A 26,433-nucleotide genomic window follows, 5' to 3' on the forward strand; every position below is an offset into this window, starting at 1 on the left:
GCAATATTCAAAGCCCCAGAGTCAAGAAGGGCTGAGGTAGAGGTGACCCTGGACCCTCAATGCCCATGCTACCAGAGGTCCTGCTCTGCCAGGTCCAACGAAACTGTCAGGGCTTAAGGACAGCCCTGTCATGAGACTTGGGTGAGCATCTCTTGCATAAGGGCCAGGCTAAGTAAGCACGGAGATGCTCATCACCAAGTCGTCCTCCAGACAGTGAAAATCTTCACTCGTAGCAGCCATCCAAGTTGTACAAGGGTCACCGTTTGTATTGGTGGGGTAATACCCACACACAACAACAAAAAAAAAATCCCTGAAAATATCAGGGTTAAATATACAAGATACTGTATAAAGAAGTATAAAACCTGAAAGGAATGGAGGAGTTGAACGTGTTTCAGGCAAGAGAAGTGGTGTGAACTGAGGCATGGAAGCACAAAAGCATAAACCTTTTGTAGCAGCATGAGTAGATGAGCCTAGCTGAAGCAAAGATTTCACAGAGCAAGTGATGATATTGGAAAGGCAAATCAGAGTCAGATTGGGAACTGCTCAGCTGAGGGGTACGAACCTGGTCTTATGACTAGTGGGGATGACTAAAGGTCTTGTATCCATGAAATGCTTTCCTTCTCAGTTCTTTTTTGTGTTATAGGTCCCTTTGACTGCCTGGTGGAGCTAGTGGATCCCTCCTCAGAGTATTTTTAAAAGCATTGAATAAATTACAAAATATTACAAAGAAAGCCAATTATAATCAAATATAGTTATCAAAATATTATAAGTTTAAGGACACCAGATTTAAAACACTGGCTTTAGAGTAATCTGTCTGTGGTGTGTGGGACAGTTTGCAGAGGTGGAGTGGGGAAAAGAAGGCTAGGCACAGGGAAAGCAGTTATTGAAGTTATTAATTAATAACTGGGGGCTTTGGTTGGAGATAAAGATAGGATCCATTCCTAAATAGAAACACAGATTCCAGATTTTCTCCTCCAACTTGCAGGAAAAATATCTTCATTTTGTTGATATTGGCCCGTATAGAGAAGATTCTTAGGATTCAGCAAGAGGGGAAAGAAGAGTATCTTACAGAGAGGCAACAAAAGTAAAAGAAAATTAAGGATTGAATGAATAAATAAATAGATAGATTGAGAGATAAGCTCAGAAAGGCCCAGAACATGGAAAACAAGAAGATGGGCTCCAGAGAAATCAGTCAGCTTCTTCTCAGGATAAGTGATACTAAATATACAGTAGGAGACACTACACTGGAGAAATGCACAGTTAATTTCACTTGATATGGGGTGAGGAAGGAGGGGAACCCGACTAAACACAGGAGAATTTAAAGCTAAATGGTCCCTGTTGATTGATGTGCTTCCTGGGACTGGGGATTCATTCAGGCAGTATTTGCAGTGTTCTGCTGAAGCATAGGCCGCCTTAGATTGGCTCTCCGATATCAGAACATCGAGGATTTAGTTATGGCCCAAATAAGCTTTGCTTTGTGTGATTATACTGAGCTATTTTTTTCTCCAGTTTCATTTAAGGGTCCTGGGAGGGCCTAGGCTCCAGGTTTCTAGGTTCCAAAGATCTTGTGCATAACGAGGCTCTCCACAAAGAAAGGAGAGGAGAGGAGTGGAGTGACCACATCTTTTACAAATCACAGGGAGGAGAGAGAAGTGGGAGACCGTGTTAGGAATGACAGGAATTGCTCATACATCTCATTGTCCTATGCCACCCCCTCCTCAAAGCAGTATTCCATGTAATCGTGACAGGCAGCAGGGGATGCTCTTAAACAGTCCAGGCCCTAGAGAAGAGAGTGGATCAGCAACCTTAAAACCTCCAGCAGAGCTAAGCCAGGAATATTGGGAGCAGTGGGTGACAGGCTTTCTCAAGGGGAAGGAAGAGGAGAGCCCTTCATTTCTGCTAATTCAACCACTCTGAAATTGCTCTCATTTCTTCTCTCCTGCTGTTTAAATCATACCTCTAAGCAAAGTGAAATGGAAAGAGAATGGACATAGACTTAAAAGTTGCTGTTCAGTTATGTCTGACCCTCTGGGACCCCACCTGAGGTTTTCTTGGCAGAGATTTTCCATTTCCTTTTCCAACTCATTTTACAGATGAGGAAAGGGAGGCAGATAGAGTTAAATGACTTGCCCAAGGTCACACAATTAGTAAATGCCTGAGGTGATATTTGCTCATGAAGATGAGTTGTTCAGACTCCAAACTCAGTGCTCTATCCATTGTGCCATCTGGCTGCCCTTAGACACAAAAGAGCTAGGTTCAGATCCCTGTTCCATTACTCATTTTATGTGTAGCTGGATAATGGTATTTTAATTTTTAAAAAATATTAAATGATATATTCTCACCACAGTTCTAATGAGAAATGGAAACTAAGTTCTATATCCTTCCAGTATCTGAAAATTAAAAAGCCAGACCATTTTATTGTTTGGCATCTCTGGCCCATCGAGGAGCTCTTTAATTCCACCCTTCAGTGACCTGTGATTTAATCACAGTGGGCATTGGCTTCACTGCTGCAGATCACAGCTCCTTTGGAACTTAATAGATGGTCTTCAGGAATTGCTATGGCTGATAATTTCATCCCCCTGTCATGACCATGGTTGCAGGCCAAAGAAGGGAATTTTTTAAAGGGTGGAATGATTTTAGAGGGGAATGATACCTTTAGTCATAAGGACAGAGTGGGAGTTGTTGAACTGGTGCCTTGATAAAGTTAGATGAGGTTAGAAAGCTGGGTAGGAGCTCCTGAGAGGCATATTTAGGTTCAAAGTAAGGAGAAACTCCCAACCAGGTAAAGTTGTTCAGTGGTCCTGGGAGATGGTGCCTTCCTTTTCAAATAGGGGCTTTGTGATTCCTCAACAGGGCCGTCTCAGAGAGGATTCCTAATCAGGTATACATTGGAATGGATAAATGGTTACTGGGGTTCCTTCCAACTCTGAGTGCCTATCATTCTGTGACCATAAAATAATGTAACTAGTTTTTCATAAATTCACCAAACTACACATGAATCTTGTTTCCTTCAGTTCAGTCTTCTTGGAGACCTCTTTGGCAATTGCCTTCAGAGCCAGGTCATGAATCACTCAAAGGAATCAGTCTTATTCTTTTTGGTAGCCATAGTGCCATGGACAGACCATCATGCCTGGAATTAGGAGGACCCAAGTTCAAATCCAACCTCAGACTTTTACTAGCTGTATGACACTGGGCAAGTCATTTAACCCTGTTTGCCTCAGTTTCCTAATCTGTAAAATGAGCTGGAGAAGGACTTGGAAATGACATTCTAGTATCTTTGCCAAGAAAACTCCAAATGGGATCATGGAGAGCCAGATACAACAGAAATGACTCAAAGTCTACATATGAATCATTAATTCAACAGGTTTCAGTTTCATTCTGAATCTATGATTTCATAGGGGCGGGGAATATGTCTCAGTTGATAGGTGACATCTTTGCAGCGTAGTCTTAGGGACTTGCTTGGGACACAGAAGCGACATGACTTGCCTGGTGTAATATTGTGGGTGTCTCACCAGTAGGATTTGAACTCCACTCTTCTTGAGCCCTAAAGCCAGCTGTCTTTCTACACATACATGACTTACAGCCACAGGCTGTCTATTCAACAAGGACCCAGTAAAACTCAAAATTCTTCCTTCCTGCCTAAGCCTTTATTCTCACCCAGGAACTCCCAGCTGCTCAGGCAGCCTCTCACAGGCCACAGCAGGGAGAAGATACTGTATCGGGGTGGCTAGGTGGTGCACCGGCCCTGGAGCCAGGAGAACCTGAGTTCAAATCTGGCCTCAGACACTTAACACTTACTAGCTGTGTGACCTTAGGCAAGTCACACACACACACACACACACACACACACAAAGATACTGTATAGGCAGGTGCTGGATTCCCCTTTAGGATGGAACTGTAGGTCTAGAACTCTTCAGTTCACACAGATCTGTACCTCCTCAAGTGATAGAGGGGTTCTTTTTTATTTTTGGGGGGAAGGATGGTCCAGAGGAAAGAGCTCTAGCCCTCGAATCAGAGGACATGGGTTCAAGTGACACTTTTAGTACCTGTGTGACCTTGAGTAAATTGCATAACCTCTCTGGGCCTCATTTCTTGATCTGTAAAATGAAAGAGTTGGGACAGATGGCTTCTGACATGCCTTCTAGGTCTATGATCTTTTAGCCAAACCTTTAGTGCTCTCTAAAGTAGTCAAAGAAATGTGGAGGTTGATAGCAATGCCAGTAAGTTGTTTTCTATTCTCTGCCCATAATTGTAGGAAACTGAGGAGAATAGGGCTTAGCAGAGGTCAGAATGCTAGAATCTAGTATTATAGGATTTTAAACTGTAAGGGTCCTCAGAAATCACCCAGTCCAACCCCTTCGTTTTTGAGGAAACTGAGACCAGAAAAGTTAAATGACTTCCCCCAAGATCAAGGAGGTATTAAGAAATAGAACCAGGATTTCTACCACATTACTTTTTTTTTTAAAGCAATCGGGGTTAGGTAACTTGCTCAAGGTTACATGGCCAGTTATTTTTGTGTGTGGTGCTGAGTATTGGAGCCCAGATTTGATCCCCAGGTCATCCCGACACTGGAGCTGGTGCTCTTACTCGCTGAGCCACCTGGTCACCCCTTAAGCAATTGGGGTTAAGTAACTTGCTCAAGGTTACACGGCCAGGTGTTTCTGGGTGGGTGCTAAGTGTCTGAGCCCGGGATTCGATCCCCTGGTCATCCCGACACTGGAGCCGGTGCTCTTACTCGCTGTGCCGCCTGGCCGCCCCTTCCACCACATTATTGGGGTCTCCTGCTTGCTCTCCTATCCTATGTACCAAGAGGATGGCCCAACCAGAAATTCCTGCTTGTTGGAAAACAACAGATTTTAACATGTGAGATCATACAGATATAAAAGTGGTTCTCCCTTTAGGATTTTTGAAATAACTTTCTGTTCTATTTTAAATCTTTATTTTTTTCCCAAGTCCCATTCTGCAATGTTAATTCCATTTTTTTAAATGGGGAGACTGAGGCCCAACAAGATTCAAGGATACAAAATCAAGCTGACGTCAGTGCCTACTGGTCGCTTTATTTTTGCTTCTCCAAATATGTCTGGTTTCCCAACAATAATAAGTAATTCACTGTTTCTTAAAATATACTTAGTTTATTGATGATGTTTGCTGATCTGCACAGGTGGAGGGAATTTCTTCATTAGGAGTCCCCCAATGCAGAGAAATGACAGGATGTCCTAGAAGTTGTTGTTTTTTTTTTTTTTTTTTTTGCTTCTGTGTAGTTTGCTAAGGCATTAATCAATCATTGTGAATAATTCAGTGCTATATGAATGACTTCCCCTACCCCCACCTGGGGGTGAAAAAAAGACCTATTTAAGAGAAACACCCACTAAGAAGTGAGATAGTGTGGGGCTAATTGGAATGTAATTAGTAGAGCCTGTTATATAGCACAAAAAGTTATAATGTGGCTAATTGCTTTTTTCAGCTGAGGAACTAAAAATAGTGCCGAAGTAAAGAAATGCCTCTTAAGAGCAGGACTTTTAAGCTATCAAAGAGTGATTCGTTTTTACAGGAAAGATGTGTATGCTTTTTGATACCAGTAGCTACAAAGCTTGATGCCTTCAGGTTGATGTAGCCAAGCTCTATACGTTGATGAGGCACTTGGGGATCCAGAGAGGAACCAAAGATTTCCCATAAAAGAGAGACAAACATTCCTTCAAGTCCTGTAATTGTAAAGTCTTATTTCGCATCATAGTACTTTGCTGGTCTCCTAATTTCAGTTCATCTAAAGAGCAGTGATTTCAGTACTTTAAAATGTATAGATAGCTATGTGGTATAATAGAATGCTGGATGTGACGTTAAGAAGACCTGAGTTCAAATTTTACCCTCAGAGATTTATTAGCTGTGTGACCCTGGTTAAGTCACTTAACGTTTGTCTGATCTGACCCAGTTTCCTCATCTGCAAAATGAGGATAATAGCACCTACCTTCCAGTGTTGTTGAGAGGATCAAATGAGATGACATTTTAAAGAGCTTTGCAAACCTGAAAGTTATGTATAGTAATATTATTATATATTATCATTATCATTAAAAGATCAATGACACTTCAGTGTGAACATTCCCTTACTTAAATAAGGGGTGAATCACGCCTTACTTAAATAGAAAAATGGTGTTAGCCAAACATGCATCAGCAGAGACTCTCAAGGGAGAGAAGGTTATTAGCTCTGTCACAGGCTACAGAGAGGTCATAAAGGATGAGTACTGAGCAAAAGCCATTGGCTATGGCCGATAAGAGATCGTTGGTAACTTTTGAGAGAGCAGTTTAAGCTAAATAATGATATAGGAACCCAGATTACAAGGGACTGAAAAGAGAGGAAGTGATCTATATGAGAATCACAGACAAATTTTGCTAGGAATTTAGCTGTTAAAGGGAAGAGAGATATGGAATGATATCTGGAAGGGATGGTTGAGTCAAGTGACGGGTTTTGGTTGTTTGTTTTGAAGGATAAGGAAACCTGGAAATATTCATAGACATTGTGAACTTGGGCAAGTCATTTAACTTCTCTGTATCTCACCTTCCTCTTCTATAAAACGAGACATTTGTTGGACCTAAGATCTGTGTAAATTGTAATCTCCACCAAAGAAGGGACTACCTAAATCCACAAGTCATATGGAGGAGAAATTAGACTTTTTTTTGTTAATGTTGTCATTTTTCAGTCATGTTTGACTCTGTGACCCCATTTGGGGTTTTCTTGGCAAAGACGCTGGCGTGGTTTGTCATTTCCTTCTCCATCTCATTTTGGATGAGGAAACGGAGGCAAATAGGGTTAAGTGACTTGCCCAGGGTCACATGGTTAGGAAGACTCTGAGGCCTGATTTGAAGTCATGAAGATGAGTTTTTGTGACTCTAGATCCAGTACTCTATCCACTGTGCCACCTATCTTCCCCAGGAGACTTTTTGTACTTGACCCCAGAGAGCAAACTTAAAAACAGTGGGTAAACATTGCAGAGAGGCTTGAGGTCAGGAAACATTTCCTAATGAGTAGTATTACACCAAAGTGTAATGGGGGGCTTTCAGAGGCCCTGAGTGTTCCCTTACTTAAAGACCTTCAGACAAAGGCTTGATGACCACTTGTTGAGACTGTTGTAGAAGGGTTCTTGTCCAGGTATAGGTTGAACTCTGAGAACCCTTCTGATTTTGTGGTTCAAGCAAGTAGACTTAGCATAACTGTGACCTAAGAAAAACATTTTTCATCTCTAGGCCTCTTCAGAGTTTCCAAATTAATCTATTCTAAACAACTTAGTGAAGCATGAAACACAAGCATTATTTGCGTAGTGGAATATTCTTTCCTTCCCTCCTGTGGGAAGTCTTAGGAAAAACAGTTTGAAACAAGCTGAACCTGATGGAGCTGCTCTAGTCCCAAGCTGGCCATGGGAGGTTCAGACTAGCCCCAATGTTCCTTAGGACAAACATGACTAATTCAGAATCTTTCTCTGTCCTGAAGATTTTATTCAGACCTATCATTCCTGTCCAAATGGACTCTTCCCTCTCTCAGGTGAATCAGAACCCTAAAGAGAGCCCCAGTAGCATCTCACCAAGATTGGGAGCTCTAGGAAACCAGATCTTATAATGAAATCCCTCCTTTAGTGTTAATTAGAATCCTGTCTGGAATGTCAGAAGGCTCCTGGTGACTTGACCTGTTTCCCTGCCATGTTTCCTAGTGGTAGGGAACAGTGGCATAGACCTTTGGTGACCCTATAGGATCTTGACCTTGAGTTTATTGAAGGATTATCATGGGGGCAGGTAGGTGGTACAGTGCATAGAGCGCCAGACCTGGAATCAAGAGAACCTGAGTTCAGATCTGGCCTTAGACACTTACTAGTTGTGTGATGCTGGGTAAGCTACTTAACCCTGATTGCCTCCCTCCTCCACCACACCGCCCCAAAAGAATTATCATGTATCTCAGTTTACACAGTGGCTTAAAGTCCTAAATTTTGCATTTTATTTATATTTCATAAAATAAATGATGTTTCAAATACACTTGAAGGGTTTCCTATTTAGGCCTGGGTGGGATGGCTCAGGCTTGTAGGCCGTGCTGCTGGAAGAGGCTGAAGTTGATGGAATTTCAGGTTGCCTCAGAAGGGGCAAAGATCAGCTAGGCGGCACCATAGTGCACAGAGCACCAGCTCTGGAGTCAGGAAGGCTCATCTTCCCGAGTTCAAATCTCACCTCAGACACTTGCTAGCTGTGTGACCTGGGCAAGTCACTTAACCCTGCTTGCCTCAGTGTACTTATCTGTAAAATAAACTGGAGAAGGAAATGACAAACCTCTCCGGTATCTTTGCCCCCCCCCAAAAAAAACCCAAACCCAAATGGGGTCATGAAGAGTCAGACATGACTGAAACAACTAAACAGCAAAAAGGGGGGGCAAACTGGCCCAGATGGGAAAAACCAAACAGGTTAAAGCTTCCCATGCTGATCAGAACTGGGATCAGGCTGTGAGTGAAGATGAACTTCTAGCCTGGGCAAGACGGAGAACCAGTCTCTTTTCTTTTTTTTAAACAAAGAAACATATAAAATAAATAAGCTCTGTGTTGGAACAACTTAATAGGTCATTGGGTCCAAGCTGTATCTGAACAAGATTCCTCTGTTGCATAACCTCTGTACTGTGATACCCGCCTTTAAGAGTTTTAGGGGTAATAATTTAAACTTGTACCACATGGGATGTTAAAGCATGAAATACATTTACTGAACATCATGTATGCTGTTTCCCACTTTCGGTAACAAAGATTTTTCTCCCTCAAAAATTTAAGTAGGAAAGTCTATCCAAATATTAGCTCTTCATAGAATAGAGAAGTAAAACCCTGTATAAAATCACTATTAACAATTTGCCGCCTTTTTTCTGATCTGGATAGCTGCAGGTTGTTGCTAAATTTCCTTTCTAAAGGCCAGCATTAGTCTATTACATTTTTGTCTCTAGTGGATTTGTCCAGTGGAAAAATGTTTTTGCAAGGATAAGCAAAAACGAAAAAAGGATTACGTTTTCCTGTTCCCTTTTAAATTAAATTGTTGAGGGGCATATTGTATCCTAACTGGCAGTATGCCTTGCCTCGGTTGGGTTCCACATTTGCATGTTCACAGATCGATGTTTTATACAGCATTGCATAGATGTTGATTCCAAGGTAACTTCTGTGAATACCTATAATTAGCTTTTCGAAGCTGTCAAATGATTGCTATAAAGTATTTCACGACTTATTTATTTTACATTTCTTTGCCCTCCTCCCCATCCCCTGTGAATTACAAAGTTAATTGTTATTCCTACCTGTAGTATTTTAAAACAAGTGTCAAAAGAGTCTTTAGAAAGTGCTTATTCTATTAGAAAATGGTGTCTTAAGTGTCTTTAAGCTTTAAGAAACTAGGTTTTCTGGGAGGCCCAGGAGAAGTTCCCCATCTTATTAAATTCCCTTAGACTCTTCAATAGCATTAAGAACAATCAGGGGGCGGCCAGGTAGCACAGCAAGTAAGAGCACCGGCTCCAGTGTTGAGAAGACCTGGAGATCGAATCCCGGGCTCAGACACTCAGCACCCACCCAGAAACACCTGGCCGTGTAACCTTGAGCAAGTTACTTAACCCCGATTGCTTAAAAAAAAAAAAAAAGAACAATCAGGAAAACTTACAAGAATGACAGAAAAGAGCTTGCAATGTTACCCCTCTTGGGAAAATTTGAGGGTAGCATGTGCTCTGAGGATGACTGGTCTCTCCTTACATTAACAAAGACCAAAGTCTTAATCTCAAAAGAATGTAGTTCTCATGTAGAATTTCAGCCAGCTGCCTTTAAGGGAGGGATTATTAGAGGGCTTCCCAGGGCATCTGAAATCACATCCTGCAGGTAGCAACTTACTCTGCCTTATCTGGGAGGCTGTTTCTGCCCCTTGCTAGAACAAACTTTATTGGTGTGGTGATTAAAAAGGTTCTGGAGACATAATTTCTGGGCAATTTAATCATTTGATTAAGAAAGCCAGCACATCATTAATAAAAGAATGATCATTTAGCATTCTCTGTTAGATCAAAGACCATCATATAGACTCACAGTGTATATGCCCTTGGAAGAGTAGGTGTTCAGTGAAGGGCTGAGAGTGACTTACATCACCCTTGGACTGAGTAACTTATCCCTATACCCAGACCACCTGCAGCCTTGGGCAATCTATTCAAAGAATAAATGCCCTACCTAAGCCTGAGCCAAACACAATGGTATTTCCCTGGGGTGGGGTCTTGAACAAGAAAGTTAGTCCAGTCTCATTTTCAGCACTGTCCTTCAAGAGACTGAACTTTTAAAATTCAGGATTTGAGAAGAAGAGGAACTCTTGATGATTGGTTATTAATCATTGGTTATTAATAATTATTTCTCTCATTGAGCCCAATAATTCCTTCCCTTCTTCCTTCTTTTTGCAATCAAATATATCAGTAGAAAAAAGAGAAATGGTAAAAATTAGAAGAGTTAGTTCTTGAATTATCTAAAAAAACAACTGTTGCCATTTGGGTTGTTATTTTGTTTTTGTTTTTGCAAAATGCCAATATGGCTTTAATTTTTTTGAAACGTAGAAAACAAAGAATCTCAGAATCAGGAAGGCCCTCCCAGGTAATGGTTTCCAACCTGTGTTGTAACGTGTGTCCCCAGAAACTGATCATTCTTCCTCCCATTTGGGGAATTCCAATATTAGAAACATACTACCCAAGTGCCATTCTAGAAGAGCTCTACATTTTTTATTTTATTTTTTGCCTTCCAAGTTATGGGGTTTTTTTCCCCCTGCCATGTTGTACAGACTTGCAGAAATATTGATTAAATGTATTAGAAGTTTATTGATACCATGCTTTGTGCTCTTTAGAGAAAAGTAAACAAAGAAATCTAGCAAATATTCTATTCATTTACATTCCCAGCCTGCTGGAACCATGTTCAAAATGAAGGACAAAAAAGTTTATGCAATCCGGTTGGAAAAAATTCAATGTGTGCAATTATTTTCCTAAACATTCACTTACCCAGGCATAAAAAATCTTCCAACAAAGATGAAAATTGGCTTTCTGTGAACAAAATCAGTTCACCCATCACTGTTGCATGTAATGACCTGTAATGTTGGAATTTGGGTTCCAAAGACCACTGGCCTAGAAATCCAGAAACCCATGTTCTGATTACAGCCCTGCCTCTAACATGCTGTGTGACCTAGGGCCAGCCATATCCCCTCTCTAGCCTTCAGTAAGGTTCCTTCTAGTTCTGAGAACCAGGACCTGGTTTCAAATTCTCTCTAGAACTGAATGGCAGTTATCCCTAAACTGAATCATGGCCTGAGAGTTTTTTAATGATTCACCTACAATCCAGGGATTTGTTTTTCTTAACTTTCTATGTTTGTGACAGGTGACTTTGTTTTGCTTGCTTTCTGGAATGTAAGAGGGAAGGAAATTAAGAGGTAGAGAAAGTGAATCTTCTTTGAAAAAATAATATTTTCTAAAATATCCAAAAAAAGAGGTTTCTCTATAGATACAAAAATACCCCAGATAGTTTTTTCTAGTTTTTTTAAAGTGAATTCAAAGGGGTGGCCAGGTAGCACAGCAAGTAAGAACACCAGCCCCAGTGTCGGGATGACCTGGGGGATCAAATCCCGGGCTCAGACACTTAACACCCACGTAGAAACACCTGGCCGTGTAACCTTGAGCAAGTTACTTAACCCCAATTACTTAGGGGCGTCCAGGTGGCTCAGCAAGTAAGAGCACCGGCCCCAGTGTTGGGATGACCTGGGGATCGAATCCTGGGCTCAGATACTTAGCACCACACCCAGAAATAACTGGCCGTGTAACCTCGAGCAAGTTACTTAACCCCAATTGCTTTAAAAAAAAAAGTGAATTCAAAGATATAGAGGATACAAACTCTTTGGAAATTATCAGTTCCATGGATTAGAATCCCCTCTAATTTACCTTTGATGAATTCTGGGCTTTAGGATATTAGATTTGCTTAAAATTGAGTATATGAGTCTGTATATCCTATACAATGCCTTGCACATAGAAAGCACATTGTAAATGGTTGTAAATGATTGTTGTCTAGCCATTCAGTTGGATTAGGTTGAATCAAGTGGTTCTGTTCTAGCCCCATTGACTTTGGCAGGCAGTAATGTTTGACAATCACTGCTTAAGAAATTCTTCCTGATTTGACTTGAACATTAAACATTACTTTCAACTCAGAACTAAATAATAACAAACATTTATATATAGCACTTTATGGTTTACAAAACACTTAGATTATCCAACTAGATCCTTATAAGAGTCCTGGGAAATAGGTGCCCATTTTACAGATGAGTAAACTGAAGCTACGAGGTATTAAAGATCTAAGGCAGGATTAGAACTCATGTTATTATGAATGAAGGCTGTGAGGATTTCAGCCATTCTGTAGAAGGGAAAGTTGTTCCAAGAGGCACTTGTAGAAAGTTAGATCAAATGTTTTGAGTGTTTATATAATAGATTTTTTAAAAATGGGGGTGGTGGTAGAATTCCTCTGTGGATATCTGATCATATTTTATTGAGGAATGAGTTTCTGTTTGGGGTATTTGAGAATGAAATTGCTATTGATTCTCAGCATTTAAGGGATTGACATGATATTTCAGTGGGAAAGGATTGATGGAGCATCTAAAAGCTTTTGTCTGAATGTGGGACCCTGACAAGGAAGCTAATGGCTTCTTCAAGTAAAAACCCTGCTAGAGAGATACCTTCAGAGGTTTATAGCTTTAAAGTTGTTGTTCAATTGTGTCTGACTTTTTGTGACCCCTTTTGGGGCTTTCTTGGCAAAGATACTGGCCACTTCTTTCTCCACCTCATTTCACAGATGAGGAGACTGAGGCAAATAGGTTAAGTGACTTGCTCAGGATCACACAGTTAATAAGTATCTATGACCAGATTTGGACTCAGGTTCCTCCTGACTCCAGGCCCAGTACTCTATCTACTGCAACACATAGCTGGTTTAAAGACCCAGCCTTTATTCATGTTCCTCCATTTATCTGAAAGGCTTCACATTTTGCACTCCTGCCCTTTCCTAGTCACAGAAGCTGAGTCCTTCCAAAGGGACATAAAAAACCATCTAGTCCAACTTTAGCATGGAGGACAATGTCCTGTACAATCTTCCCAACAGATGGTCATCCAGCTTTCGTTTAAAGACTTCGTGTGTGGTGCAGACTTTTAACCGGGGCAGGAAGACCAGAGATTTCCTTCCAGAGCCCCAGAATTTAGGTAGTGGTGTGATTCCCCCCACAAAAAGTCCTCAGCATCCTGTCCTATCCCAGCATCTCGCCATTCTCTGCTGGACCATCCATCCATCTCTGTCACATAGGACCCTGTCCTCATTCCCTCCCTATCCCCCATGTCCCACTTTCATCAACCACTATTCCTCTTCCTTTTTCCTCCTGAGAGTTGCAGAGTTGCAGACGGTAGAGTACACAAACTCACTAAGGGAGCCTCCCGGTGCCACTGTACCTAGGGCAAACTATCCTCTGTGCAGACTGCTTCCAACTTCCTTGATCCAGAAGCCCAAGTATTGCTAGTTTCAGCTCTGTTGACAATAATTAGTGGTTCCCTTCAGCTACCCCTCACCAAGTCTTACCTAAGCTTAGTATTTAGCTTAGGTATTAGATACTAGCCCTAGTATCATAGGGCTAGAAGGGGACCCCAGAGAGACTAGCTAGTCCAACCCTCCCCTTTGTGCAGATAAGGAAACTGAAGCCTACAGAAGTAGGCTACCCAAAACTACCCAGGCAACGTCAGAGAAAGGATTTGCAACCCCCTTTCTCTCGATCAGTATTCTTTCTATCATTGCTTCAGGGGTGGGGAACATGTGGCTTTGAGGCCACATGTGGCCCTCTTAGGTTCTCAAGTGCAGCCCAAGTTTGGATTCAGTGGAAGGGCTACTCTTGAGGACCTAAGGGGTCACAGCCTTGAGGCCGCTGGTTGCCCACCCCTGATTAAACCTTTTATGGTCAATGTCCAGTCTATCTTTTGCTTTTTTTTTTTTTAAGGGGCGATTGGGGTTAAGTGACTTGCCCCAGGTCACACAGCTAGTAAGTGTTAAGTGACTCCAGGGCCGATGCTCTATTTACTGTGCCACCTAGCCGCCCCTAGTCTATCTTTCCATATTGATTTCACATTACCACCCCCCCCTTTATACCTTCTACATGACAGACAAGCTAGGCTATATTTGATATTCCTCCTGTATGGAATTCCATCTGTTTCCTCTCTCCCTTTGTACAGACTATTTCTTGTGCCAGGAATGTGTTCCCTCATCAGCTCTACCCCTCAAAATCCCTCCATTCCTCACTCCATACAAAGCAGACCTCAAGGGCTACATCCTGCATGAAACCTCCTGATCACTGCAGTTGTTAGGGGGAAAGGACTTTCTCAGGATTACCATTGATCTAGTTAGTGGCTAATCCCTACTAAAATTCAGGTCTCCTTTCTTCTAATTCAGTGTTCTTTGCATTATATCATGTATTTTCTAGACTATCTATAGGAATGAAAAAATAGCGGATAGGCATGCCTTTTTTCTTTGTAACTCCTATGGGTGGGGGTGGTGGGCCCTCAGTCAATGTTATAGATTGAAACATGACAAAGTGGAATTTACATTTTCAACAGGTTCACTGCCTTTACCTTTCTAGGAGCTTCTGTTGTTGCCAGTGAAATGCTGCATAAAAATGGGAAAGGGGGGAATTAAAATCTGTTTGAGGAGTTGCCCAGAGCAGCAGTGGAATTGTTGGCTCTTTGTGGCTGAAATTGAAATGCAGCCTTGCCAGTCTCAGAGCAACAATTCAGCAGATAGCGATCAGGCTGACCTTTGCAGCCACCTGCCTGGGAACAAAGTAATCGAGATTTCTCAGTCTGAAGCATTTTTATTTCCCTCCGTGGAAACTACCCCTGTTGTGTTTGGGGGCACTTATTGGAGAGTTTCTAAGTATGATTTGCCCAGGAAAATAACAACAAAAACAATAATAATTTACATTTTTGTAGCACTTTGTAATGTACGTAGTTCTTGACATTCATTGTCTTCTGCAATCTCGCAATGGCCTTGAGAGGTAATTCACTAGAAGGACTTGGACCAGATGACCTCTGACATCCCTTCCTGCTCTAGAACTGATTCTGTGATTCCGCCACTTAGGCAATCAACACACACTTATTAATTACCCTACTATGTGGCAGGCATCATACTAGGTGCTGGGACACAAGGATGCAACATTAAATAATCCATGCCCTCAAAGAGCTTACTTTCTCCTTTGAGAATATAATGTTAAAGAATAAATAGACATAAGCTATTTACAATGCATGGGCATGCAGATGGCATAGTGGATAGAATGTTGGGCCTAGAGTCAGGAAGACTCATCTTCCCAAGTTCAAATTTAGCCTCACACATTTACTAGCTGTATGATCCTGGGAGAGTCACTTAACCCTGTTTGCCTCAGTTGCCTCACATAAGCTAGAGAAAGAAATGGCAAAACACCCTAGTATCTTTGCCAAGAAAACCCCAAATGGAGTCACAAAGAATCGGACATGACTAAAAATTTGCCATGCAAAAATAAAGTGAATGGGGTGAGGTCAGGAACTAATAACTTGGGAGAATCAGGAAGGGTCTCTAGAAGGTTGACTTTGAGCTGGCCTTGAAGAGAAGTAAGAGTTCCAAGAGATGGAAGAGAGCTGGGAATACATTCCATACATCAGTGACAGCCTGGAAAAGACAGAGGCAGGAGGCGATGAGATGTCATATATAAAAAACAGCAAATAGGCCACTTTGACTGGAACATTGAATTTATAAGCAGGGAATGGTGTGTAATTAGCCTGGAACGATAGACTCAAGCAAATGTGAAAAATTTAAATACCACACAAGGGAATTTGTATATTATTCTAAAATTATCAGAGAGCTACTAAAGATGTTTTATTTTGTTTTAAACAGGACAGTGGCATGTTCAGATCCCAGCTTTATTTAGGAACGTCATTTTGGTAGCTGTGTGGAGGATGGTTTAGAGAGCTGAGAGACTTGAGATATTGAGACCAATTAGGATGCTAAAGTGGACAAGAGGTGATGAGGACCTGAAGGAATCAGGGTGGTTATAATGAAGGTAGAGAGTAGATGTGTTGAGGAGAATCTGCAGATGTTAACATGCCCACTTTACCTAAGAGGAATTCAGAATACAGAGAGTTTAAGTAATTTACCTGAGGGTAATATAGCCAGCAAATATTCTTCTCTTTGTATAAAGAATGCCATGCCATGATTAATCCAGTAAAATAGCAATCCCATCCCATAGAAAGCACAGACACTGCCCCCTTCTGTGGTCCTCATTGACCTTGAGTTAATGATCTTTATTTTAGCCTCTGAATTTAAAACCCTGGACAGAGGAATTCAGGATTGGGTAGAATGGGGTAAACCTTTCACCTCTGGCAATTGGTTAGAACCTATCCCTTCAGAATTGCCCATTTAAGTGAAAATAACCTCTGTAGGAACTGGATGCTGACTGGTTCCATGGGAAAAGAGAACTGAAAAAGCTTGTTGCCTTTTCCAACTTCCGTTTTCTTTGTTTTTAAAATAAATTTTATTGATATTTTTAACATTTCCTGAATTTTTCCCTATATCCTTCTCTACACACTTTCCCAGAAAAGCCATTCCATGTAATAAACTATTTTTATAGAAAAAAAAGAGAAAAGGGGACTGGAAAACAATCAGTAAAACCAATCAATACTTTGTCAAAAATCTGAAAACACAGGCAGCGTTTCTCCATACTTGTGACTTCCCACCTCTGCTGAAGAGTCCTGGGGGGAAGGGCAGGGAGTGACGGCAGGATCTTCTCACATTTCTCTCCTTTGGAGCCATACTCAATTTTTTGTGCAACAGTGACTACTCTTGTCACTACTGCCTGAAAGCCATATTTATTCCATTTTGTCACCCCCCCCCCCAATTCTCCAGAACTTTAGGATTTGGGGGAGGTTTCTCATCTCTTCCAGTAGGCTCAAGTGTCCACCAATTATATTTCCCCCTTTTTGAGGTCCAAGCATCCCTGTTTCACTTAACCACTTAATAATCCAATTAACTTTTTACAAAGGAATATTTATTTCAAAGTTATAGCAAGAATAAACATGCACACATTTCCCCCAGTAACTTGGGGCATATTCCACCTCTACCCTTTGGTCTCTAGGGAATGGAAAGGGATTGATTAGTTCACAACTTAGCTCAGTTCCTATGTAGCACTGGTACCACCAAGTTCTAAGTCAGAAGCCATCCTGAACTTGTCTCCCCACACCTTGACTTCTCAGGGTTTCTGTGCTGGACTGATTATAATATCCAGCCCAGAATCCTGACTCCAAGGTTCTCATGGTTGGAGTGCTTAGGTCCAAGACTCTACTACTACCTGTGTCTAGAACTGAAAAGGACAAATGAAACAACCTAAAACCTCAAACCTATTTTTTGGGACCACAGAACCTAAGGGGAAGAGAAGGTAGCTCTTCCCTGCCCAGCTTACTACAAGATGCCCTTTCAGTACTCCTTCATCCCCAGAGTCTATGGGAAAAAGAGCTCTCATTCTCTTTCAGTCTATTACACAGCTCCCCTTGTCAGAATAGGCTTTGTGAGGATGGGAGGGGGGATATAAATTTATCCTCTGCCATGTCCTGCTATCTATCCATCCTTGAGACTGTTCCACAATCACATATCCCTGATATTTAACTCTGTGATTTAATCCTTACTATTAATACTTAATATTTGCCCTAATATTCCAGAATACCCACATGAGGAGTCCATTTTTTTTTCTTTTGAGATTGAATGAATGGATAAACTGTTCAAAGGAAGTTAGTAGATACTACACTTGTTTATTTTTCTTCAGAGCATAAATTCAGAAATGGAAGCACCTTAGAGGTCCACCCCTCCAATTTTACTTATGAGAAAACTGCAGCTCAGAGAGATTGAATGAATTCTACAAATTCATAGAGATAATAAGTGGAAAAGTCAGAATTTGAACCCATACCTCTTACTCCAAAACCAGGGCTCTTTCTGCTATATCATACAATATTTTTCAACAGATGTATTTGTGGAAGAGGAAGAAGGATATCCTTTATAGACCCTAGATTATAAGCCCCTCTGGGGCACGGATCATCTACATTTTTGTCTCTCAAGTTGTTAGCATGAGGTTTACTGAGTCGTCCATTAATATTTGTACAGACAAATCATGATAATGACAGTGACAGTGCTTGGCGTAGAAAGCACTGGACTAGAAGTCAAGATGTTGTGGTTTGGGGTATTAGGAAATTCAAGGGTACAGGGCGGGTCTGCCTCAAAAGAATTTGACCCCTCAAGCCTTCCAGTCAAAGTAGTGAGGTTTTATTGTACATCGATTGGGCAGGCAAGATTCTAAGAATCTGTGCAATTTAATGGGGGTAGGATTGGTACTTTTATATAGAGCAAGACTGTGAGAAAGTTGTGATGGGCTCAAGGAGTGCTAAATGGCCTTGGTGGGTCAGGTGCAGACCATGAAGGGCTGAGTTGGGTTGGAGAGCCACAGTGAACGGATTGTTGAAAGAGTATCTAGGTGGAAATGTGTGGCAAAGTTCAGGGGCAAAGACATGGTCCCCTCCTCCTTGGGGTCCAAGTCCCATCCCCCATCAAGGAGACCTGGCTACTCTAGTTCTGGCCTGTTCCATGGAGTGAACTTAGACAAGTCACTTCACTGCTCTGAGCCCTAATCTTTGCATCTGGACAATGAGGACAGTGGACTAGATGCTCTCTAATGTCAGTCATATTGTTTTATACTCTGTAAACAGCAGGTGGTCCTGGTGGGCACGGCAGGGTGAGCTGAATGTGCTGTTGAAGAGGGAATCCCTCTTTCTCCCTCCTTCGTCTTCTCGCTGGAAGGATGGCTTTTATCCCATGACTCCTTTGAGTAAGGAGCTTTTTTTTAAATATATGCATCAAAAAATGTTAGTAGTCAAGAAATTATCAGTGCATTCTACTGTATAGCTTAGGACTTCTTATTGTTTCTGGTCTCAGAAATCGTCCACAAAATAGAATTCTTTTTCTCCCTCTCATGCTCTAAAAGCTATGTGGCTCAAAGTTGCGCTAGCCAATCCAAATTGGGTTTATGAAGCCTCAGTGATCATGTTCCCTTCCAGGTTGGCCCTCCCTCCATTCTTTATCTCACTACTGGCATCCAAGGAAGCAGAATTGGCACAGATTTGAGCAGCCATCTGGATTTTAATACGTTATCACACGCATACTGAGAAAACACTTAACGCAAGGTCGTTTAAAGAGATAACCAGTTTTAAAACTGGACACCACAGTCTGCAGCTGCAAGGAGGCTAGGAGAAGAAAGGCCAACATGGTGGGTTTTCCCTCTTTTCAGCTCTCCATTAAGGAAGAGATCAAGAAAGAGAGTAAAAGGGGCAGATAATAGGAGTGAATTACAGCACACTGGCTACCTCGTTAGAGCATCTCAGATGGTCAGTAGCAAGTTCCAGAGTGTCTATCCCTGTCTCCCCAGAGCTCATCTGGTCACTGGGGAGCAGGGAGCAGCAAGTGCTTAGATCAAACTAAAATGGCAAAATTCCACATTTAGTTTTTGGCTAGGACCTCTTCCTTCAGCCTGGGTATTTCTCTACCTATCCTCCAAGGTTAGGGTCTTTGGCTCTCTCTGCTCACTTCTCTGCATCTCACATGCTGATCTTGGCTTCTCTTTTTTTATGTGAAAGCCCCCACTTCTAAGGTTAGAGTGTGTAGAACATTGATAGTTTGTCCTCTGTTCAAATCTGAAATCCCTCTCTAAGTTTATAGAATGCTGTGAAGACTGCCTGACCTATAGACACTGCCACCATCACTACCATTTTGGCCTGTGTTCAAACCTTTTATCTCAAGTCCAAAATATGGGTTACTAAACCTAGATTTTCCTTCCATCTCTAATATACTTAGAGCTTATTGGTTTTCATGCCACAAGTCAATGTTAGTCCTGAATTTAGATGCAGTGGGAGACCTGGACAATGTGAATAAGGGGTTATCATTGCACAGGCTATGATGTTAGAAATATGGTACAGACTTGGACTATAAGAGTTCAGGAAGAAAAGGTCTATTAAAACTGTAATATTAATATTCCATAGAGAAGATAGTGTTTGAATTACAAATTATATCAGTGATGGGCAAGATTTGGCTCAGTGAAGGAGTGAAGCAGGCAATTCAATTCACATTCAAATCAAGATGCATTAATTAATATGATCAATACACCGCAATAGGTAGCAGAGATACAAATTTTTTGAATTGGTTTTGGTTTTTAGATCCACATTCTTGGCATTTATTATGGAACTGATGTTCTGACATTCTGGTGGCACCAAGTGTGTTATATCCCACTTTGCTGTTGTTCAGTCTGACTTCATCATGATCCAATTTGGGTTGGTTTTTTGTGTTTTTGGTTTTTTTTTTTTTTTGGCAAAGATATCGGAATGGTTTGCCATTTCCTTCTCCACCTCTTTTTACAGATGTGAGGAAACTGAGGCAAACTGGATTAAGTGACTTGCCATGGGTCAGATAGCTAGTATGTGTCTGAGACTGGATTTGAACTCAGGAAGCTAAGTTTTGAATGTCAGATGCCCTGAAAGGATCTAACATTTTATTGGGAGATAGGGAGAACAAAAAAAGATGACACAATGTATATGTAAATAGCAAATTTTAACCCAGGCAAAGCCAAGTTATTTCAGGAGGAAGAGCTAACTAACATTTGGGGGAGGAGCTCAGGAAGGATCTTACACATAGAAAAACTAGTAAATGAGCTGTGCTTTGAAGGAAGTTAGGGCATCTAAAAGGCAGAGTGTGGAGGAGAAGGCATATATTCCAGATGTGGGAGATTGTCTTAGTAAAGGCACGGGAGGTAAGAGTTAAAATGTACAGGGAGTAGCTAGTAGATTCATTTGGCTGGGAGTGGAGACTGTATGAAAATGAATATAAAAGACAACTGGAAAGGTATGCAGGAGGCTTTAAATACCAGACTAAAGATTTGGGGATTTTATCCTAGGGTTAATAGGGAGCCACTGAAGATTATGGAGTGAGTGAGTAACTTGGTCAGATCTGTGTCTTACCTCACTGTTATCCTGAACTCTTCAACCCACCTATCTACTCAATTGCTAAATCTTGTCATTTCTACCTCCACAGCATAATTTGCATCTATTATCTTCTCTCCATTCACAGAACCAGCACCATAATTCAGGCCTTCATCATCCTCTTGTCTCACATTTCAAGAGATGTCCTTGCATTAGCCCTGGCCCCTCTCCATTGTCTCCTTCACAGAGCTGCCAAAGTGATTGTCCTAACCTTGTCTATTCTCTACTCAGTGAACTCCACTGACTCCCTGTTACCTTCAGGATCACGTGGAGGTACTAGGCAATTGCTTGTTCCTTCCCCTGTTATGTATTTTGAGGAATTTTCTGTGATTTTTTCTCAAATGCATGGGAATGTTAGCATAACCCTCTCATGGACAAATGCTTCATTTACACACATACCAAGTCTTGTGAATTTGGGCTCTTTTAACTTTGGCAGTGCTGCATTTTGACAGATTGCATCCTTCAACTTATGTTTTCATAAGTCTTTCTTTTAAAAACTGGAGTCTACATTTATCAATCATATACAATTGAGATATACATTGAAAATATTGGAGAAATAGTCATTCAAAGGGCAAGTAGGAAAATTGGAATTAACTCTACCAGTTAGCTGCTTTGCTGACATTCAGAGCCCTTCATAACCTGGCCCCTCCTTATCTTTAAGTCTTCTTATATCTTACACACACCTAGTCCAGTGACACCAGCCCTCCTTGATGTTCTTTGAAGAAGATAATCCCCTTCATTTTCCCCTGGTTCCCCCCCTCTTCCTGCTCTTCTCTGCCCCCTGCTCCAGATTTCCTGGTTTTCTGCAAGTCCCAGCTAAAATCCCACCTTCTTCAGGAAGCCTTTCTCCATCTCTCTCAGTCCTAGCACCTTCTCTTTGTTAGTTATTTCCCATCTATAGGCAGCTAGATGGAGTAGTGGATAAGGAGCCAGATCTGGAATCAGAAAGACTCATCTTCGTGAGTTCAAATCCAGCCTCAGACACTTAGTAGCTGTGTGACCCTGGGCAAGTCACTTAACCCTGTTGGCCTCCGTTCCTCCTCTGTAAAATGATCTGGAAAAGGAAACAGTAAATCACTCCAGTGTCCTTGCCACAAAAAGTCCAAAGGGGTCATGAAGAGTTAGACTGAACAGCTTCTGATTGCTTTACATTGTTGCTGTCATCTTCCCGTTTACCTTGTCATACATATTGTTTACATGTAGCTATTTATATATTTTCCCCCTTTAGATTGTGAGCTCCTTGAGGGCAGATACTGTCATTTACCTTTCTTTTTCTCTCCAGCACTGACCACAGTACCTGCTACATAGTAGATATTTAATAAATGTTTATTGCCTGTTTGTACTAGGAACTTATCTTTCATGGCTTAGAGTAAATCATACACCATGGTTAGGACATATACAAAGATACATATAAAAACAGAGGCGAATATGATTAAAGTTCATGAAAAGATATATTTGCACACGTAGCAGATGAGGGAGATCACAAGGAGAGGAACTGGAAGCGAAAGCGGGAAGGATGCCTTTGGCGGGGTCTCATCAGATGCTCTTGCTGGGAGGAGTTGAAGTACGGAAAAGCGAGACAGTTCTTGAGCTTCTCCTCCTTCAGGAAAAGTAAGAGACCTTTGAGAGAAATATGTATAGACAAGTCCTCTCTCTTTCCAAGCCAGGGAAAAAGATTCCAGTCATTGGGCTCAGGAAGCAGCAGCAACAAAAGGGAAAAATCAACAAGCAGCAGTAGCCAGAGAGAATAGGAAAAAACATCTCAACTCTCAGAACAGATCTATTTTTCAAACTGTAAAATTCAACAGTATCATAACCCATAACCTTCCCATGGCACAGCAACTTTTCTTTGGCTCTTCCCATGCCTGGACTCATCTTTCAGAATTCAAATCTGGCCTCAGTTACTTATGAGCTGTGTGACCCTGGACAGGTCACTTAACCTTGTTTGCCTCCATTTCCTCATCTGTAAAATGAGCTGTAGAAGGAAATGGCGAACCACTCCAGTATCTTTGCCAAGAAAACCCCAAATGGGGTCACAGAGTCGGACACGACTGAAAACGACTTAATAACAACATGTTTGGACGGTTTTCCCTCCTCCATTCAGAATACTGACCTCCCTGGCTTCCTTTAGTTCTCTACTAAAATTCCACCTTCTATAGAAAGCCTTTCCTAACACCTCTTAATCCTGGTACTTTCAGTCTTTGAATTATTTCCTCTTTATTCTGTATAAAGCTTTCCTTGTATATATTTGTTTGCAGGTTGTTTCCCCATTAGATTGCAAGCTCCTTGAGTTCAGGGACTGTCTTTTGCCTCTTTCTGTCTCCCCAGCACTTAACACAGTGTCTGACATGTAGTAGGTGTTAATGGTTATTGAATGAATGAATATCTCTTACTATTTAAGTCTATCTGCACTTGCAAACATTTGTTTCCTACATAGAAAAAGTAGATGACTTCACCCAAAAAAATTGTTATTATAGAAGAGTTTAATTATCTTCATCCAGGAATTTTTACCTTAATGTGCCTTAGTGTTACCTTAAGGTTTGGGGAAGGGAGCACTTGCAAATATCTGCCACAGACTGTGTTCTGCCAAGTTTGAGTCTAGGGATGCCCTGTTGACCTTGCATAGTCTTTCTGCACCTGGTTTCATTTAAATCCTCATGTAACCCTGAGTGAAGGTGAGGTCTGGTATTTTAAAGTCATACATCAGGTTTTCATACTAAACAAGAGATTAAATGGTCTCATGGTCCACCATGTTTGATCTATACCTTTCAAGGGAAGGAACACAATGGAGTTTTCAGAACAGCTTTGGTGACCCCTGATGTGGGGCTGCTTCTCTCATCCTTCCCATCATCCCATTCATATTCTTTGGGGAAGGTTGGGTCCGCGCGCATACACACACACACACACACACACACACACACACACAATAAGGGACACACATAACACTGTGGCCGCAGTATATTTTCCGTGAGCGCACTAGTAAGCAGCCAGTTGACAAGAAACGCCCTTTAAAGGAGATCTTTTAAGATGGGATTTTATTCTGCTGAGAACTTTTGTATTTTCCTTTTTTTTCTTTGTGGGATGACAGGGCCAAAGAGTTTATCACGTTGTCAGTCTACTGAGTATGAGCTTCTTCATACAAAGTTAGGTCCTCCTTATAAAGTGGACCTCATCTGTTGACAAGACCTTTGTAGCGTGATAGAATCTGCCAGAACTTGTGTTCTGTGACTATGGCCTTTGAGGTCCCTGCTTCACCTCCATATCATGATGAGACATAGAACAGGATTTTTATGGGGGTTGTCACCTGCCATTAAAAGAGCACTGACTGTGAAGTCAAAGGATCTGGGTTCAAATCTGACTTCTGACTCCCTGTCTGGACTTCCATTTCCTCATCTCTAAAATGAAGGGGTCAGACTAGGTGGACTCTGATATCCCTTCCAGCTACAGATACATGATCTAATAAAATGCTAAGGGTCACAGGGAAAGTTTCTTTTTTTTTCTTTCTAGTGGAGCATCGGTTTGGGAGAAGAAGTTTATATTTTAACGTAGACTTAGATTTGACATACCCAGGTCTCATTCAAGAAAACATGAACCACACAACAAAATAGTAAGGCAAGCTAGCTTTATTGATGGGACATGCTCAAAATATGAAGGGTAGTCAGGGAGGATAGTGGGAATGGGCCAAGTCTGCTGCAAGCCTGGATGGAATTGGCTGCACACTATTCGGAACCCAGAGGGAATGAAACACTCAAATCAGTAAAATCTGGGGTTTTAATTTTTTTAATAGAATTATTTCTGTGTCCAGTAGGACCAGGAATTTGGGGAAGGGACTTAGAGGAGCCTGGCCCTAGGGATTTTTGCTGATTTATGCCAATGGGGTTGGGGGAAATCTCCTTGGGAATTGGTGACTAGTTGTTCATCTGCCTGCCAAAGGGAAAGAGACTTCGGGTCATTGCCATTGATCCTGCTCTGACAGGGTGACTCAGGGCTTTTGAGTTTTCCTGGACTTCTTTGTTTTGAGGGGTTAGAGAGGCTACTGGAGTCATTAGGAAGTTTCCAGCGTTTCAGATGGCAAGTACACTGCAACAGTACTCATAGGATCATAGGATTGTCAGTCTAGAACTGGAGAATACCTCAGAATCCATTTAGTCCAACCCAATTGGGAAGTAGAGGTCCCAGGAACTTAAGTGACTTAGCTGAGATCATGCAGGTTGTAAGAGGCAGAGGTTGGCTATGTAACCAGGTCCTCAAAGTCCAAAGTCAGTGTTCTCTCCATGGTACCATGAGCCCTGAAGTCTAGACCAGACTTTTCCGCTATGATTTTGATAAGTCTCTTAGTCTCTCTGAGCTTCCATTGTCTCTTCTTTAAATGGGGATAATAATACGTTCCCTGTCTCCTTGATAGGGTTGATGTGAGTACTGAATGAGGTAGAGTACTAGAAAGGTTCTTTAAAAGGTATATAGAATGTTGTTCAAGTAGAAGGGATGGTTTTACCATTCTTTCTGTATTTCTTTCTAGTTTCCACTGGTGGCTGAGTTATTCCAAGATGATAAGGACACAGCACCTGCTACTTCTTTATCTGGGAAGGGGGCATCTTCAAAAATCAGCGTCCGCTCTGCTAGACCTCCCATGAAGGCTGCCAACAAGGAGCACAAGAAAACTGTGGGGCATCAGGTCAGTGTCCCCCAACCTCATGGGCGGGGGGCGGGGAAGGGCTGTGACATACACTTGAATTTGATTCCTTGTGAACCTCATCAAAGTAGTGATTTTTGGTTACATAAAGCAGGCCTAATAAAGATGGGAGGAAAGAGAAGGGAGGGAGGGAGAGGGGAAAAGAGAAGGTGAGAGAGGAGGGGAAGAGAGAGATACAGAGAAGGGCACAGAAAAAAAGAAAGAAAGGAAGAACAGGAAGAGGAAAAAGGAGAGAAGAGGAGGAAGAAAAAGGAAAAAGGGGTAGAAAGGGAAGGCGAGAGAGCAGAAGGAGAAAGAGGGTGTATTAGCAACCACACTAGCACACTATTAGCACAGGTTCTTTGATTTGCTTTTCTAAAGGAAATACAGCTTTCAAAGAGTTAATGATCTTACCTTAATTAACAGGTAATTAATTAATTACCTAATTAACAGTACAGGTAAGTAGAAAGAAGTGAGTATGACAAGGGTTCCAGTTGTCTAACCAGATACCTTTTTCATATTCTATTAACATTACAGAGGGGGGAAGGGAGGAAGAAGATGAGGAGAAAGAAATGAGGGAGGGAGGGAGGAAGAGAGAGAGAGAGAGAGAGAGAGAGAGAGAGAGAGAGAGAGA

At 41.6% G+C, this 26,433-nt stretch overlaps 1 protein-coding gene across 4 annotated transcripts in view; it reads left to right on the plus strand.

Moving 5' to 3' along the window:
* The window catches only part of MYO5B (myosin VB), a 565,409-nt gene that overhangs the window by 379,100 nt on the left and 159,876 nt on the right, over positions 1–26,433 (plus strand). For all 4 annotated transcript variants that reach the window (XM_069104353.1, XM_069104327.1, XM_069104336.1 and 1 more), the window contains one exon: positions 25,647–25,802. In XM_069104353.1, coding sequence (XP_068960454.1) covers positions 25,647–25,802 — 156 coding nt within the window. The remainder of the gene's footprint in view (positions 1–25,646; positions 25,803–26,433) is intronic.

This window comes from Petaurus breviceps, unplaced genomic scaffold (assembly GCF_028583685.1).
Source record: "Petaurus breviceps papuanus isolate PSGF00001 unplaced genomic scaffold, PetGlider_PUasm1.0 131, whole genome shotgun sequence".
In the NCBI taxonomy this organism is placed as follows: Eukaryota; Metazoa; Chordata; class Mammalia; order Diprotodontia; family Petauridae; genus Petaurus; species Petaurus breviceps.